The sequence below is a fragment of the Oncorhynchus tshawytscha genome, unplaced genomic scaffold (assembly GCF_018296145.1).
Source record: "Oncorhynchus tshawytscha isolate Ot180627B unplaced genomic scaffold, Otsh_v2.0 Un_contig_6882_pilon_pilon, whole genome shotgun sequence".
NCBI lineage: Eukaryota > Metazoa > Chordata > Actinopteri > Salmoniformes > Salmonidae > Oncorhynchus > Oncorhynchus tshawytscha.
Window position 1 is genome coordinate 58,082 of NW_024608646.1, and position 12,760 is coordinate 70,841.

General features: G+C 41.4%; 1 protein-coding gene across 4 annotated transcripts; it reads left to right on the forward strand.

Moving 5' to 3' along the window:
- Nucleotides 1–333: 333 nt before the first annotated feature.
- Nucleotides 334–11,941, forward strand: LOC112226997 (zinc finger protein 436). 4 transcript variants are annotated; one of them, XM_042313468.1, is made up of 7 exons: nt 334–682; nt 734–857; nt 1,283–1,380; nt 1,514–1,691; nt 7,697–7,794; nt 7,930–8,104; nt 10,516–11,941. In XM_042313468.1, exons 1-7 carry the CDS (start codon nt 641–643, stop codon nt 11,049–11,051), a joined length of 1,251 nt encoding a protein of 416 aa, XP_042169402.1. In that variant the 5' UTR covers nt 334–640; the 3' UTR covers nt 11,052–11,941. The 4 variants fall into 4 exon arrangements, with proteins under 4 accessions (XP_042169402.1, XP_042169401.1, XP_042169403.1 ...); XM_042313469.1 differs by having other exon boundaries at nt 353–857; nt 10,516–10,644; nt 10,813–11,941; XM_042313470.1 differs by having other exon boundaries at nt 353–857; nt 10,516–10,611; nt 10,948–11,941.
- The last annotated feature ends 819 nt before the right edge of the window (nt 11,942–12,760 follow it).

The window sequence follows — 12,760 nt, forward strand, 5'->3', positions numbered from 1 at the left end:
CTCTATTGTTTACAGTATGATTTGTATCGTATAGAGCGTGGCTTTAAGGGAAAAGTATGGTCACATCTAATATACAACAAATGTGAAAAATGAACAGAGTATTAACACAAATGTGTTTTAACACACTACCTATTCGTAGAAGTATTTATTCATCATCCACATATTCATTTTAAGCTTCTACGTCTGTGTACAGGAAAGTATTATTTGTAAGACGTAAGAGAAAATATATCTGTTTATTGTTAAATTATTATGACGTTCTTTCCAACACAAAAAGTGTAGTACCTATTGTTTCCAAACTGCGTTACCCACTCCAGCCAGCAGATGGCGATGGGCGTCTTTCAGGTGATGCTTCTTGCGTGACGTATAATGGACTGGACGGGACGCTTCTTCAGGAACAACAAGGCGCCAACTCTTTCAACCACCTCGGTAGCCTGCTAGACAACATAAAACTGAAAGATTGATTCTTTAGACCATGTTATTGTACATGAGCTAATCTCAGTGTTTTAGACAAATTTCGGTTTACGTATCTACTGGTGAACTTTAACCTAATGTGCTTGTTCAATTTGCAAACGTGTTAAAGATTGATACTGAGGTTAGCACTAGGCTAGTCGCTAATGCTAGCTAGCTAACATCCCTGACCATGAGCTCACTGAACTACTCCTCCCTTGCTAATGAAGAGGAGGTCTGCTTTACGGAGAAAGAATCTTTCAGAATGAAAAAGGAGGAAGAGGAGGCTGTTATAGTTAAAGAAGAGAAAGAACCTTTTAGAGAGGAAGAGGATGCTGTCTTAATTAAGGTGAAGGAGGAAGACGTTTTGGGAGTGAAAAAGGAGGAGACAGAAGATCCGATTGACACCAGTGAGTACTGTCTTAAAAACAGGGACACAAACTATGCAGTTGTTGAGCTAATGTGGGGTTTTTAATGGACATTCTTACTGTCGGAATTGTTAAATGGTCGATCTGCCATTGGTTCATATAGTTTTGGGACTTTTCAATGAGATGTATTGAATTCTCCATGTGGTCGACATTAAAGTTCCCCTTATCTAGTATAACAGTCTTTTAAAATTCAATATTGGTGCATATGTTCTACTTAAAATATAAAAAAGGCACCCATTTTGTGGAACAACCCTTTTACATTTGCATCACAAATATTTTTTTAGGAAATCAAGATGAAAGTGGCCATTTTAGGCTCTTTTTAGACATATTCATGCCTCTTGTAAGACTCTGTGATTGCAATAGAAGATCATAAGTTTACCATCTGTTTGATGTTCTCATTCACACAGGAGAGAGACATGACTATGGTGGATCCTCTGCGGAGCCTCAACAACATCCTGATGCTGACGAGGCAGAGAAGAGTCTCTCCAGATCAGAACACCAGATGGTACAGCTTGGTCTGGTCTAGCATACAGCTTGCTTTATCGGCTTGGGCTGGGTTTCTGTAGAGCACTTTATGACAACAGTGACATCAGCATCCATAATGATGTGCGTCTGTGTCCCCTCTTTATGGTTACTAGGACAACGCTAGCCCTTCCAGCCTCCCGGAGTCCCTGTGTCGTGCCTCTCCCGGTCGCACCTTACTGCTGGGTATGAAGAGGTTGTCTGTGCTGCTGGTGGACTTCAGGAAAACAACGGGGCTGAGTGGAACTGTGAGAGGAGGAGAAGAGATGAAAGGATCAGATTTGACTCATCAAAGTAAGTGCTGTAGTTTAGTTTGAACAAATACAATAGATCTGCCCACTGGTATCTGTTACCAGGACAACCAGTGGAGTTCTGTTAGTTGACAGGAAGATAGACTGGTGGATATGGATGTTATGAATATCATAACACTGAAAAAGGATTCTGCCAATGAAAAGAGAGAAACCAATAGACCATATAAAACCTTGATGAAAGTTAGCTTTAGAGAGAAAATTTCAAGATGATCCAATGTAAGGTGCTTGTTTTCAAAAACTTAAACTGTAAAACATTATGGATAACCTGGTTCAGGTTATCAATCAACCCCAGGGTTTACAAACTGTAGAGGAATGAAATCATCAACATGTTTTGATCATATCTTTACTAATACTGTTTGAAATGGGTTTTAAAGCAGTATCCAGATCCATCAGATGTAGTGATCACAATATAGTACATGTCTATAAAAACCACAGTTCCAAAAATGACTAATATTGTGTATAAGAGGTCAAATTTTTTTTGTGATTCCTATGTTGTTGAGGGGTAAATAATATTTGTTGGTCCGTGGTGTGTAATGATGAGCAACCAGACGCTGCCCTTGACACATTTGAAACTGATCCCAGTTACTAATAAGCATGCACCCATTAAGAAAATGACTGTAAAAACGGTTAAATCCAATCAAGGTAGAATCAAATCAAAGCTTTATTTTCACAACACTGGTTTGTTAGATGCGGTGTGGAAATGCTTGTGCTTTTTCCGACAATGAGTAAAAACTAGCAAGTCTCTAACTAAAAAAAAAAAACTACTGTCATACACAGACACGTATGGCTTTACACCCCTGCTATATTGTGGATAAAGAGTTTTTAAATAAGGAACCTTATTTTTCAGTTCAGGTTAAGATACAAATTTTGTTATACCATATGAGTCTTACTGGCCTGCCCTAACCAGGGCTAGCTGATGTATTACATAAGGACAGATGATTTTACCATGTCAACAGATGAACAATGAGTGTCCTTTAACATTATATGGTAGCCTTAAAGTTACATCAAGGTGGAATCAGGAATTCCCCATGGCAGCTGTTTGGCACCTACCTTTTTCAATCTTTACCAACGACATGCCAACGATTCCATTTGAGTAAAGCCAGTGTGTGTCTGTATGCGGATGACTCAACACTGTACACGTCAGCTACCACTGAAACTGAAATGACAGCAACACTTAACAAAGAGCTGCAGTGAGTTTCAGAATGGGTGGCAAGGAATAAGTCAGTCCTAAATAGCTGCTCTCCCTCCCTAGATTACCTTAAATTACATGGCCTACTATGCTAATTCTGTAGCGTATTGTTAGAGGGGGTAAAGAAATATTTTGTTGAGTGCCAGGCAGGTATTAACCCTAGTTATTAAAGTTAGTTATTACCTATTATAACATTATTATTATTACTTAAAACAGCTGCTGCCTCTCCCTGTAGTGCTGTAAAACAGCTGCTCTCCCTCCCTCTCCCTGTAGTGCTGTACTGAAACATCTCCCTGTAGTGCTGTACTGAAACAGCTGCTCTCCCTCCCTCTCCCTGTAGTGCTGTACTGAAACAGCTGCTCTCCCTCTCTCTCCCTGTAGTGCTGTACTGAAACAGCTGCTCTCTCCCTGTAGTGCTGTACTGAAACAGCTGCTCCCCTCTCCCTCTCCCTGTAGTGCTGTACTGAAACAGCTGCTCCCCCCCTCTCCCTGTAGTGCTGTACTGAAACAGCTGCTCTCTCTCCCTGTAGTGCTGTACTGAAACAGCTCTCTCCCTGTAGTGCTGTACTCCCTCTCCCTGTAGTGCTGTACTGAAACAGCTGCTCCCCTCTTTCTCCCTGTAGTGCTGTACTGAAACAGCTGCTGAAACTCTCCCTCTCCCTGTAGTGCTGTACTGAAACAGCTGCTGTACTGAAACAGCTGCTCCCTCCCTCTCCCTGTAGTGCAGTACTGAAACAGCTGCTCTCCCTCCCTCTCCCTGTAGTGCAGTACTGAAACAGCTGCTCTCCCTCCCTCTCCCTGTAGTGCTGTACTGAAACAGCTGCTCTCCCTCCCTCTCCCTGTAGTGCTGTACTGAAACAGCTGCTCTCTCTCCCTCTCCCTGTAGTGCTGTACTGAAACAGCTGCTCTCTCCCTCTCCCTGTAGTGCTGTACTGAAACAGCTGCTCTCCCTCTCCCTGTAGTGCTGTACTGAAACAGCTGCTCTCCCTCCCTCTCCCTGTAGTGCTGTACTGAAACAGCTGCTCTCCCTCCTCTCCTGTAGAAACTGTAGTGCTGTACTGAAACAGCTGCTCTCCCTCTCTCTCCCTGTAGTGCTGTACTGAAACAGCTCTCCCTCTCTCCCTGTAGTGCTACTGAAACAGCTGCTGGCCCCCTCTCTCTCCCTGTAGTGCTGTACTGAAACAGCTGCTCTCCCTCTCTCTCTCTGTAGTGCTGTACTGAAACAGCTTCTCTCTCCCTGTAGTGCTGTACTGAAACAGCTGCTCTCTCCCTGTAGTGCTGTACTGAAACAGCTGCTCTCCCTCCTCTCTCCCTGTAGTGCTGTACTGAAACAGCTGCTCCCCCTCTCTCTCCCTGTAGTGCTGTACTGAAACAGCTGCTCTCCCTCTCTCTCCCTGTAGTGCTGTACTGAAACAGCTGCAAACACGTGACTTGTAATGTTGCTGCATGCGGGCCTCGCTCTGCTGCTTTTTTGGACTTAACATGACTGGGCAGGGGCACAGCCATTGGCTTTATTACGGAGAGACCTACTCCTCAGTTTCATCAGATGTCCGGGTGGCTGGTCTCAGTTCCCATAGGCGAAGAAGCCGCATGTACTGGTCTGGCGTGGTTACATGTGGTCTGCAGTTGGCTTCTGGTAGAGAATTGAACATTCAATTATCTGGTAACAGCTCTAGTGGATATTCCTGCAGTCAGCATGCCAATTACCGGTCAAAAATTGTCGTGCCTACTCATTCCAGGGTTTTTAAAATGTATTTGTACTCTTTTCTACATTGCAGAATAATAGTGAAGACATTAACTATGAAATAACACATATGGAATCATGTAGTAATCAAAAAAGTGTTAAACAAATCCAAATATATGTTATATTTGAAAAATCCCAAAGTTGCCACCCTTTGCCTTGACAGCTTTGCACACGCTTGGCATTCTCTCAACCAGCTTCATGAGGTAGTCACCTGGAATGCATTTCAATTAACATGTGTGCCTTGTTAGAAGTTAAGTTGTGGAATTTCTTCCTTAATGCGTTTGAGCCAATCAGTTGTGTTGTGACACGGTAGGGGTGGTATACAGAAGATATGGTATATTGGGTAAAAGACCAAGTCCATATTATGTCAAGAACTGCTCAAATAAGCAAAGAGAAACAGCAGTCCATCATTACCTTAAGGACCACCACAGGAATGGAAGACCCAGAGTTACTTCTGTTGCAGAGGATAAGTTCATTAGAGTTACCAGCCTCAGAAATGGCAGCCCAAATAAATGCTTCATAGAGTTCAAGGAACAGACACTTCTCAACATCAACTCTTCAGAGGAGACTGCATGAATCAGGCCTTCATGGTTAAATGTCTGCAAAGAAACCACTACTAAAGGACACCAATAAGAAGAGACTTGCTTGGGCCAAGAAACATGATCAAGGGACATTAGACCGGTGGATATCTGTCCTTTGGTCTGATCAGTCCAAATTTGCGATCTTTGGTTTCAAACTCAAAGTTGGTGAACGGATGATCTCCGCATCTGCAGCGATACGCCATCCATCTGGTTTGGTGGGACAAATGATAGTGGGACTATCATTTGTTTTTCAACAGGACAATGACCCAACACACATCCAGGTGGTGTAAGGGATAATTGACCAAGAAGGAGAGTGATGGAGTGCTGTATCAGAAGACCTGGCCTCCACAATCCCCCGACCTCAACCAAATTGAGACGGTTTGGGATTAGTTAGACCGCAGAGTGAAGGAAAAGCAGCCAACAAGTTCTCGTTTTTCAACCACTCCACAAATGTCTTGTTAGCAAACTAGTTTTGGTTAGGACATCGAATTTGCCTGACACAAGTAATTTTTCAAACATTTTTTTACAGACAGATTATTTCACTTATATATCACTGTATCACAATTCCCGTTGGTCAGAAGTTTACATATACTAAGTTGACTGCCTTTAAACAGCTTGGAAAATTCCAGGAAATGTTGTCATGGCTTTAGAAGCTTCTGATAGGCTAATTGACATAATTTGAGTCAATTGGAGGTGTACCTGTGGATGTATTTCAAAGCCTACCTTTAAACTCTGCCTCTTTGCTTGACATCATGGGAAAATCAAAAGAAATCAGCCAAGACCTCAGAAAAAATTGTAGACCTCCACAAGTCTGGTTCATCCTTGGGAGCAATTTCCAAATGCCTGAAGGTACTACGTTCATCTGTACAAACAATAGTACGCAGGTATAAACACCATGGGACCACGCAGCCGTCATACCGCTCAGGAAGGAGACGCCTTCTGTCTCCTTGAGATGAATGTACTTTGGTGCGAAAAGTGCAAATCAATCCCAGAACAACAGCAAAGGACCTTGTGAAGATGCTGGATGAAACAGGTACAAAATGATCTATATCCACAGTAAAACGAGTTCTATATTGACATAACCTGAAAGGCCGCTCGGCAAGGAAGAAGCCACTGCTCCAAAAAGCCAGACTACATGGGGACGAAGATCGTACTTTTTGGAGGAATGTCCTCTGGTCTGATGAAACAAAAAAATAACTGTTTGGTCATAATTATGTTTGGAGGAAAAAGAGGGATGCCTGCAAGCCGAAGAACACCATCCCAATCATGAAGCACAGGGGTGGCAGCATCATGTTGTGTGGGTACTTTGCTGCAGAAGGGACTGGTGCACTTCACAAAATAGATGGCATCATGAGGATGGAAAATAATGTGGATATATTGAAGCATCTCAAGACATCAGTCAGGAAGTTAAAGCTTGGTCGCAAATGGGTCTTCCAAATGGACGATGAATCCAAGAATACTTCCAAAGTTGTGTTAAAATTGCTTAAGGACAACAAAGTCAAGGTATTGGTGTGTCCATCACAAAGCCCTGACCTCAATCCTATAGAAAAGGTGTGGGCAGAACTGAAACTGGTTGTTTTTTAAAATAACTTCTCATGACATTATTAGCCAGATTAAACTATTTATTTATTTTTTTCCAATCTGTGTTACCCACTCCAGCCAGCAGATGGCGATGTGAGTCTTTCAGGTGACGCTTCTTCTGTGACGTATAATCTAATGGACGGGACGGGAGGTTTCTTCAACAGCAAAAATAGATTACTGATTCATCCAGGAAGAGGAGGCTATCACATTGAAAGAAGAAGAGGATGATATTACAGTGAAAGAGGAAGATGGGAAAGAGGTTGTCAGAGTAGGAGAGGAGGTAGAATCTTTAACAATGAAAAAGGAGGAAGATGCCATAACATTGAAAGAAGAGGAAGAACCTTTTGGAGTAAAAGAGGAAGAGGAGAATATCTCAATTAAAAAGGAGGAGGAGGACGTTTTGGGAGTGAAAAAAAGGCTGAATATCAGATTAACACCAGTGAGTGCTGACTTAAAAACGGGCACAAAATATGCATTTCTCGAACTAATGTGGGGTTTGAAAGAGGCATTCTACTGAAGTTCTACACTTTAATATGTTGTTCAGTACTGAATAAATTGTTAAAGGTGCAATCCGTCATTGGTACATATATTTAGACTTTTATATTAGATTTATTGAAATGTCCATGTGGTCACATTAAAGTACACTTCATCTAACAGGCTTTTCAAATTCAACATTGGTGCATAATTTCTACTTAAATTATCAAAGGGACGCAAAAGGCACCCATTTCGTGGAACAACCCTTTTACATTTGCAACACAAACAGTATTTTACAAAATGATGATGAAAGTTTCCATTTTAGGCCCTTTTAGACATATTCATGCCTCTTGTAAGACTCTGTGATTGCAATAGTAGATCATAAGTTTACCATCTGTTTGATGTTCTCATTCACACAGGAGAGAGACATGACTATGGTGGATCCTCTGGGAAGCCTCAACAACATCCTGATGCTGACGAGGAAGAGAAGAGTCTCTCCAGATCAGATCACCAGATGGTACAGCTTGGTCTGGTCTAGCATACAGCTTGCTCTATCTGGGTCTGGGCTGGATTTCTGTAAAGCACTTCATGAAAACAGTGACATCGGCATCCATAATGATATGTGTTTGTGTCCCCTCTTTATGGTTACTAGGACAACGCTAGCCCTTCCTCCCTCCCAGAGTCCCCGTGTCCTGCCTCTCCCGGTAGCTCCTTACTGGGTATGAAGAGGTTGTCTGTGCTGCTGGTGGACTGCAAGAAAACAATGGGGCTGAGTGGAACTGTGAGAGGAGGAGAAGAGAAGAAAGGATCAGATTTAACTCATCAAAGTAAGTGCTGGAGTTTAGTTTGAACAAATACAATAGATCTGCCCACTGGTATCTGTTACCAGGACAACCAGCAGACTTCTGTTGGTTGACAGGAAGATAGACTGGTGGATATGGATGTTATGAATATCATAACACTGAAAAAGGATTCTGCCAATGAAAAGAGAGAAACCAATAGACCATATTAAACATTGATGAAAGTTAACTTTAGAGAGAAAGTTTCAAGATGATCCAATGTGAAGTGCGTGTTTTACAGAAACCTTTCCTTAAAACATTATGGATGTTACATTGCCTGTCCCAGTCAACCCCCCTATCTTTACAAGACTGTTGAACAGGAAAACATGGAGTCTTAAAGGAGGACTGTAGCATCTAATGAAACATGGAGTCCTAACTTCTTATGGCTAGCGGAACCCCTCGACAACATTCCTCTGAAAAGGCAGAGCGCGAAATACAAAATATTTTTTTGAAATATTAACTTTCATACATTCACAAGTGCAATACACCAAGTTAAAGCTTAACTTCTTGTTAATCTACCCATCGTGTCTGATTTCAAAAGAGTGTTACAGCGAAAGCACACCATATAATTATGTTAGGTCAGAGCCTCAAAAACACACACAGCCATTTTCCAGCCAAAGAAAGGAGTCACAAGAAGCAGAAATAAAGAAAATTAATCACTAACCTTTGATCTTCATCAGATGGCACTCATAGGACTTCATGTTACACAATACATGTATGTTTTGTTTGATAAAGTTCATATTTATATCAATCTCACTGCAAGTACTGTCAAATCTGGTGCAGTTAATGAGTAGATGCAGTGCAGTACTTAACCCCCAACCCCCTTTGTTCAGGGACACATTATTCCATTTCAGTTAGTCAAATGTCTGTGGAACTTGTTCAGTTTTGAATGTTGTTGAATCTTGTTTATGTTCCAACAAATATTTACACATCTTAAGTTTGCTGAAAGTAAACGCAGTTGACAGTGAGAGGACGTTTCTTTGTTTGCTGAGTTTAGATTGGCGAGGGGGAAAAACAATTTAATCAATTTTAGAATAATGCTGAAATGTAACAAAATTTGGAAAAGGTGAAGGGGTCTGAATACTTAACAAATGCACAGTGTCTGTGTGTATACTGAACCAAAATATAAACAACAATTTCAACAATTTACAGTTCATATAAGTCATTCATTGTAAATAAATACATTAGGCCCAAATCTATGGACTTTACATGACTGGGCAGGGGAGCAGCCATTGGTGGACCCTGGAGGGCATAAGCCCATCCATTGCGGTGCCAGGCCCAGCCAATCAGAATTTAGTTTTTCCCCACAAAAGGTCTTCATTACGAATAGAAATACAACTCGGGTGGCTGGTCTCAGATGCTGTGGGGATCCTGGGCTGGCGTCGTTATATGTGGTCTGTGGTTGTGAGGCCAGTTGGATGTACTGCCAAATTCTCTAAAACGATGTTGGAGGCAGCTTCTGGTAGAGAATTGAACATTCAATTATCTGGTAACAGCTCTAGTGGATATTCCTGCAGTCAGCATGCCAATTGCACGCTCCCTCAAAACTTGAGACACCTGTGGCATTGTGTTGTGTGACAAAACTGCACATTTTAGTGTGGCCTTTTATTCTCCCCAGCACAAGGTGCACCTGTGTAATGATCATGCTGTTTAATCAGCTTGACATGCCACACCTGTCAGGTGGATGAATTTTCTTGGCAAAGGAGAAATGTTTACTAACAGGGATGTAAAAAATGTTGCAATCTTTTGTTTCAGCTCATGAAACATCCAACACTTTACATGTTGCATTTATATTTTTGTTTATTGTAGTTACTATCAGTTTTGGGAACATCTTTCCAAATATTTCACCTTATTTTTTACTTTACCCAAAATGTGACATCAGCGATAGTCAAAATGTTGAAAACCTGTCAACGTCTAAATAAGAAATTGGTCCATTTAAACAGCAGGTGTCGATCCCTTTCGACAATGGGGAGATTTTACTGATGTGCTTTGTGTCTTCGATGTAAAAACACTTTTTTTACAATCACACAAAATTACTTCTTTAGTTATTTTATGTTTAAGGAAGTGTGTAGGTCACATTCTGTATCATACAGCTATGAAAGTTATATATTTAGAACCACCTGCTCAATTGGAATCCAGTGATGTCTGTGTCTTCAGTGTCCTAGAACTGTCTAGTTTTTTGTGTTCTGACTTGTAAAACAGGATGAATAAAATAAGTAGTGTAAACATATAAGTAATTACCAGGAAGCTCTACATTTGTTTTAAAATCACACTAAGATTGTTAAAACTGGCCTCAGGTTATTGAGATCTGATTAGGATTTACTCTCATAGCACTGTTGTTTTATCATGTGGAGGTTTCATTCGTGTATCTATTTAAAAAAATAAACTGTCTTTGGCAGGAGAAAGACCAGACTCAGTGGAACCAGAGCCAGGGACATCCAAACCCGCAAGACGACACCAGTGCTCCCAGTGTGGAAAGTGTTTCAACCGGTCAGGACACCTGAAAGCTCATGAGCTAGTACACACAGGGGAGAAGCCTTACCACTGCTCCCAGTGTGGCAAGTGTTTCAACCGGTCAGAACACCTGAAAGCTCATGAGCGAGTACACACAGGGGAGAAGCCTTACCACTGCTCCCAGTGTGGCAAGTGTTTCAGCCAGTCAAGGGATCTGAAAAAACACGAGAGAATACACACAGGGGAGAAGCCTTACCACTGCTCCCAGTGTGGCAAGTGTTTTAACCAGTTAGGGAATCTGAAACGACATGAGCTAGTACACACAGGGGAGAAGCCATACCACTGCTCCCAGTGTGGCAAGTGTTTCAACCGGTCAGGACACCTGAAAGCTCATGAGCTAGTACACACAGGGGAGAAGCCTTACCACTGCTCCCAGTGTGGCAAGTGTTTTAGACCAGTTAGGGACTCTGAAACGACATGAGCTAGTACACACAGGGGAGAAGCCTTACCACTGCTCCCAGTGTGAAAAGGGTTTTAACCAGTTTGGGGCCCTGAAACAGCATGAGAGAATACACACAGGGGAGATGCATTACCACTCCTCCCAGGGTGCAAAGCATTTGCCCATTTAGGAAGCCTGAAAGAGCATGACACAGAGGAGAAAGCTTACAAAAGCTTAGACTTTGGGAAAACATATTACTCATAACAATCACTTAAATGTCATTAGAGAATCCACACAGGAGAGAGAAATTACTTCTCTTAGCGTGTATATTGATATTTCACATCTCATTTTTCTTACAATTCATCAGAGAACATACACAGTGATCCCGTTGTCTTATATTGTTGCCTTATAATGTGTTTACCTGTTTTTACCAGATGAAATTGCTTCTTCCAATTATTGATAAACATGTACTGACTGTTAGAACTGTTCCATGGATTGATGAAGAATTTAAAAACTGTATGTTTGAAAGAGATGGGGCAAAAGGAGTGGCTAATAAGTCTGGCTGCACATCTGGCTGGCTTACATACTGCAAATTGAGAAATGATGTGAACAAACTCAACAAAAATAATCAACTTTATTAGGAAGCCAAGATCAATTATATAAAGAATGATGGAAAAAAACACCATGAAAGAAAAGCAGTGCAAGTATCGAATTTTGTAAAGTTAGTGTGGGAGAGGTGGAACAATTGTTATCGATCAATAATGACAAACCTCCTGGCATTGACAACTTAGGAGTGGCTATAGAGTCAGCTACTGTCCTCAGTAGCTTTCCATCTATCTGTCATATTTTTAATATGAGCCAAGAGGAAAGTCTTTGTTCTCAGGCCTGGAGGGAAGCCAAATTAATCCACTACCCAAGAGTGGTAAAGCGGCCTTTACAGCAGACCTATAAGCTTGCTGCCAGCTCTTAGCAAACTGTTGGGGAAAAAATGGTTTGAACAAATACAATGCTATATTTCTGTAAACAAATGAACAACATACTTTCAGCATGCTTATAGAGAAGGGCACTCAACATGTACTGCACTGACACAAATGACTGATGATTGGTTGAGAGAAATTGATAACAAGAAGATTGTGGGAGCTCTATTGTTAGATTTCAGTGCAACCTTTGATATTATTGACCATAACCTGTTGTTTAAGAATGTTTGTGCTATGGCTTTTCAACCTCTGCCATAATGTGGATTCAGAGCTATCTATCTAATAGAACTCAGAGGGTTTTTAATGGAAGCTTCTCTAATGTCAAACATATGAAGTGTGATGAACCGCAGGGCAGCTCTCTAGGCCCTCTACTCTTTTCTATTTTTACCAATGGCCTGCCACTGGCATTAAACAAAGCATGTGTGTCCATGTATGCTGATGATTCAACCATATAAGCATCAGCAACCACAGCTAATGAGGTCACTGAAACCCTTAACAAAGAGTTGCAATCTGTTTTGGAATGCGTGGCCAGTAATAAACTGGTCCTGAACATCTCTAAAACTAAGAGCATTGTATTTGGTACAAATCATTCCTCAAGTTCTAGACCTCAGCTGAATCTGGTAATGAATTGTGTGGCTGTTGAACAAGTTGAGGAGACTAAATTACTTGGCATTACCTTAGATTGTAAACTGTCATGGTCAAAACATATAGATTCAATGGTTGTAAAGATGGGGAGAGGTCTAGCCATAATAAAGAGATGCTCTGCTTTTTTGA

Excerpts from the sequence above, each read along its gene's own strand:
- LOC112226997 (XM_042313467.1), top strand. The coding sequence starts at position 641 with ATGAGCTCACTGAACTACTCCTCCCTTGCTAATGAAGAGGAGGTCTGC. Across the intron at positions 7,795-7,929 it reads CCAGATCAGATCACCAGATG|GACAACGCTAGCCCTTCCTC; the intron begins GTACAGCTTGGT and ends TATGGTTACTAG. Across the intron at positions 8,105-10,515 it reads ATCAGATTTAACTCATCAAA|GAGAAAGACCAGACTCAGTG; the intron begins GTAAGTGCTGGA and ends TGTCTTTGGCAG.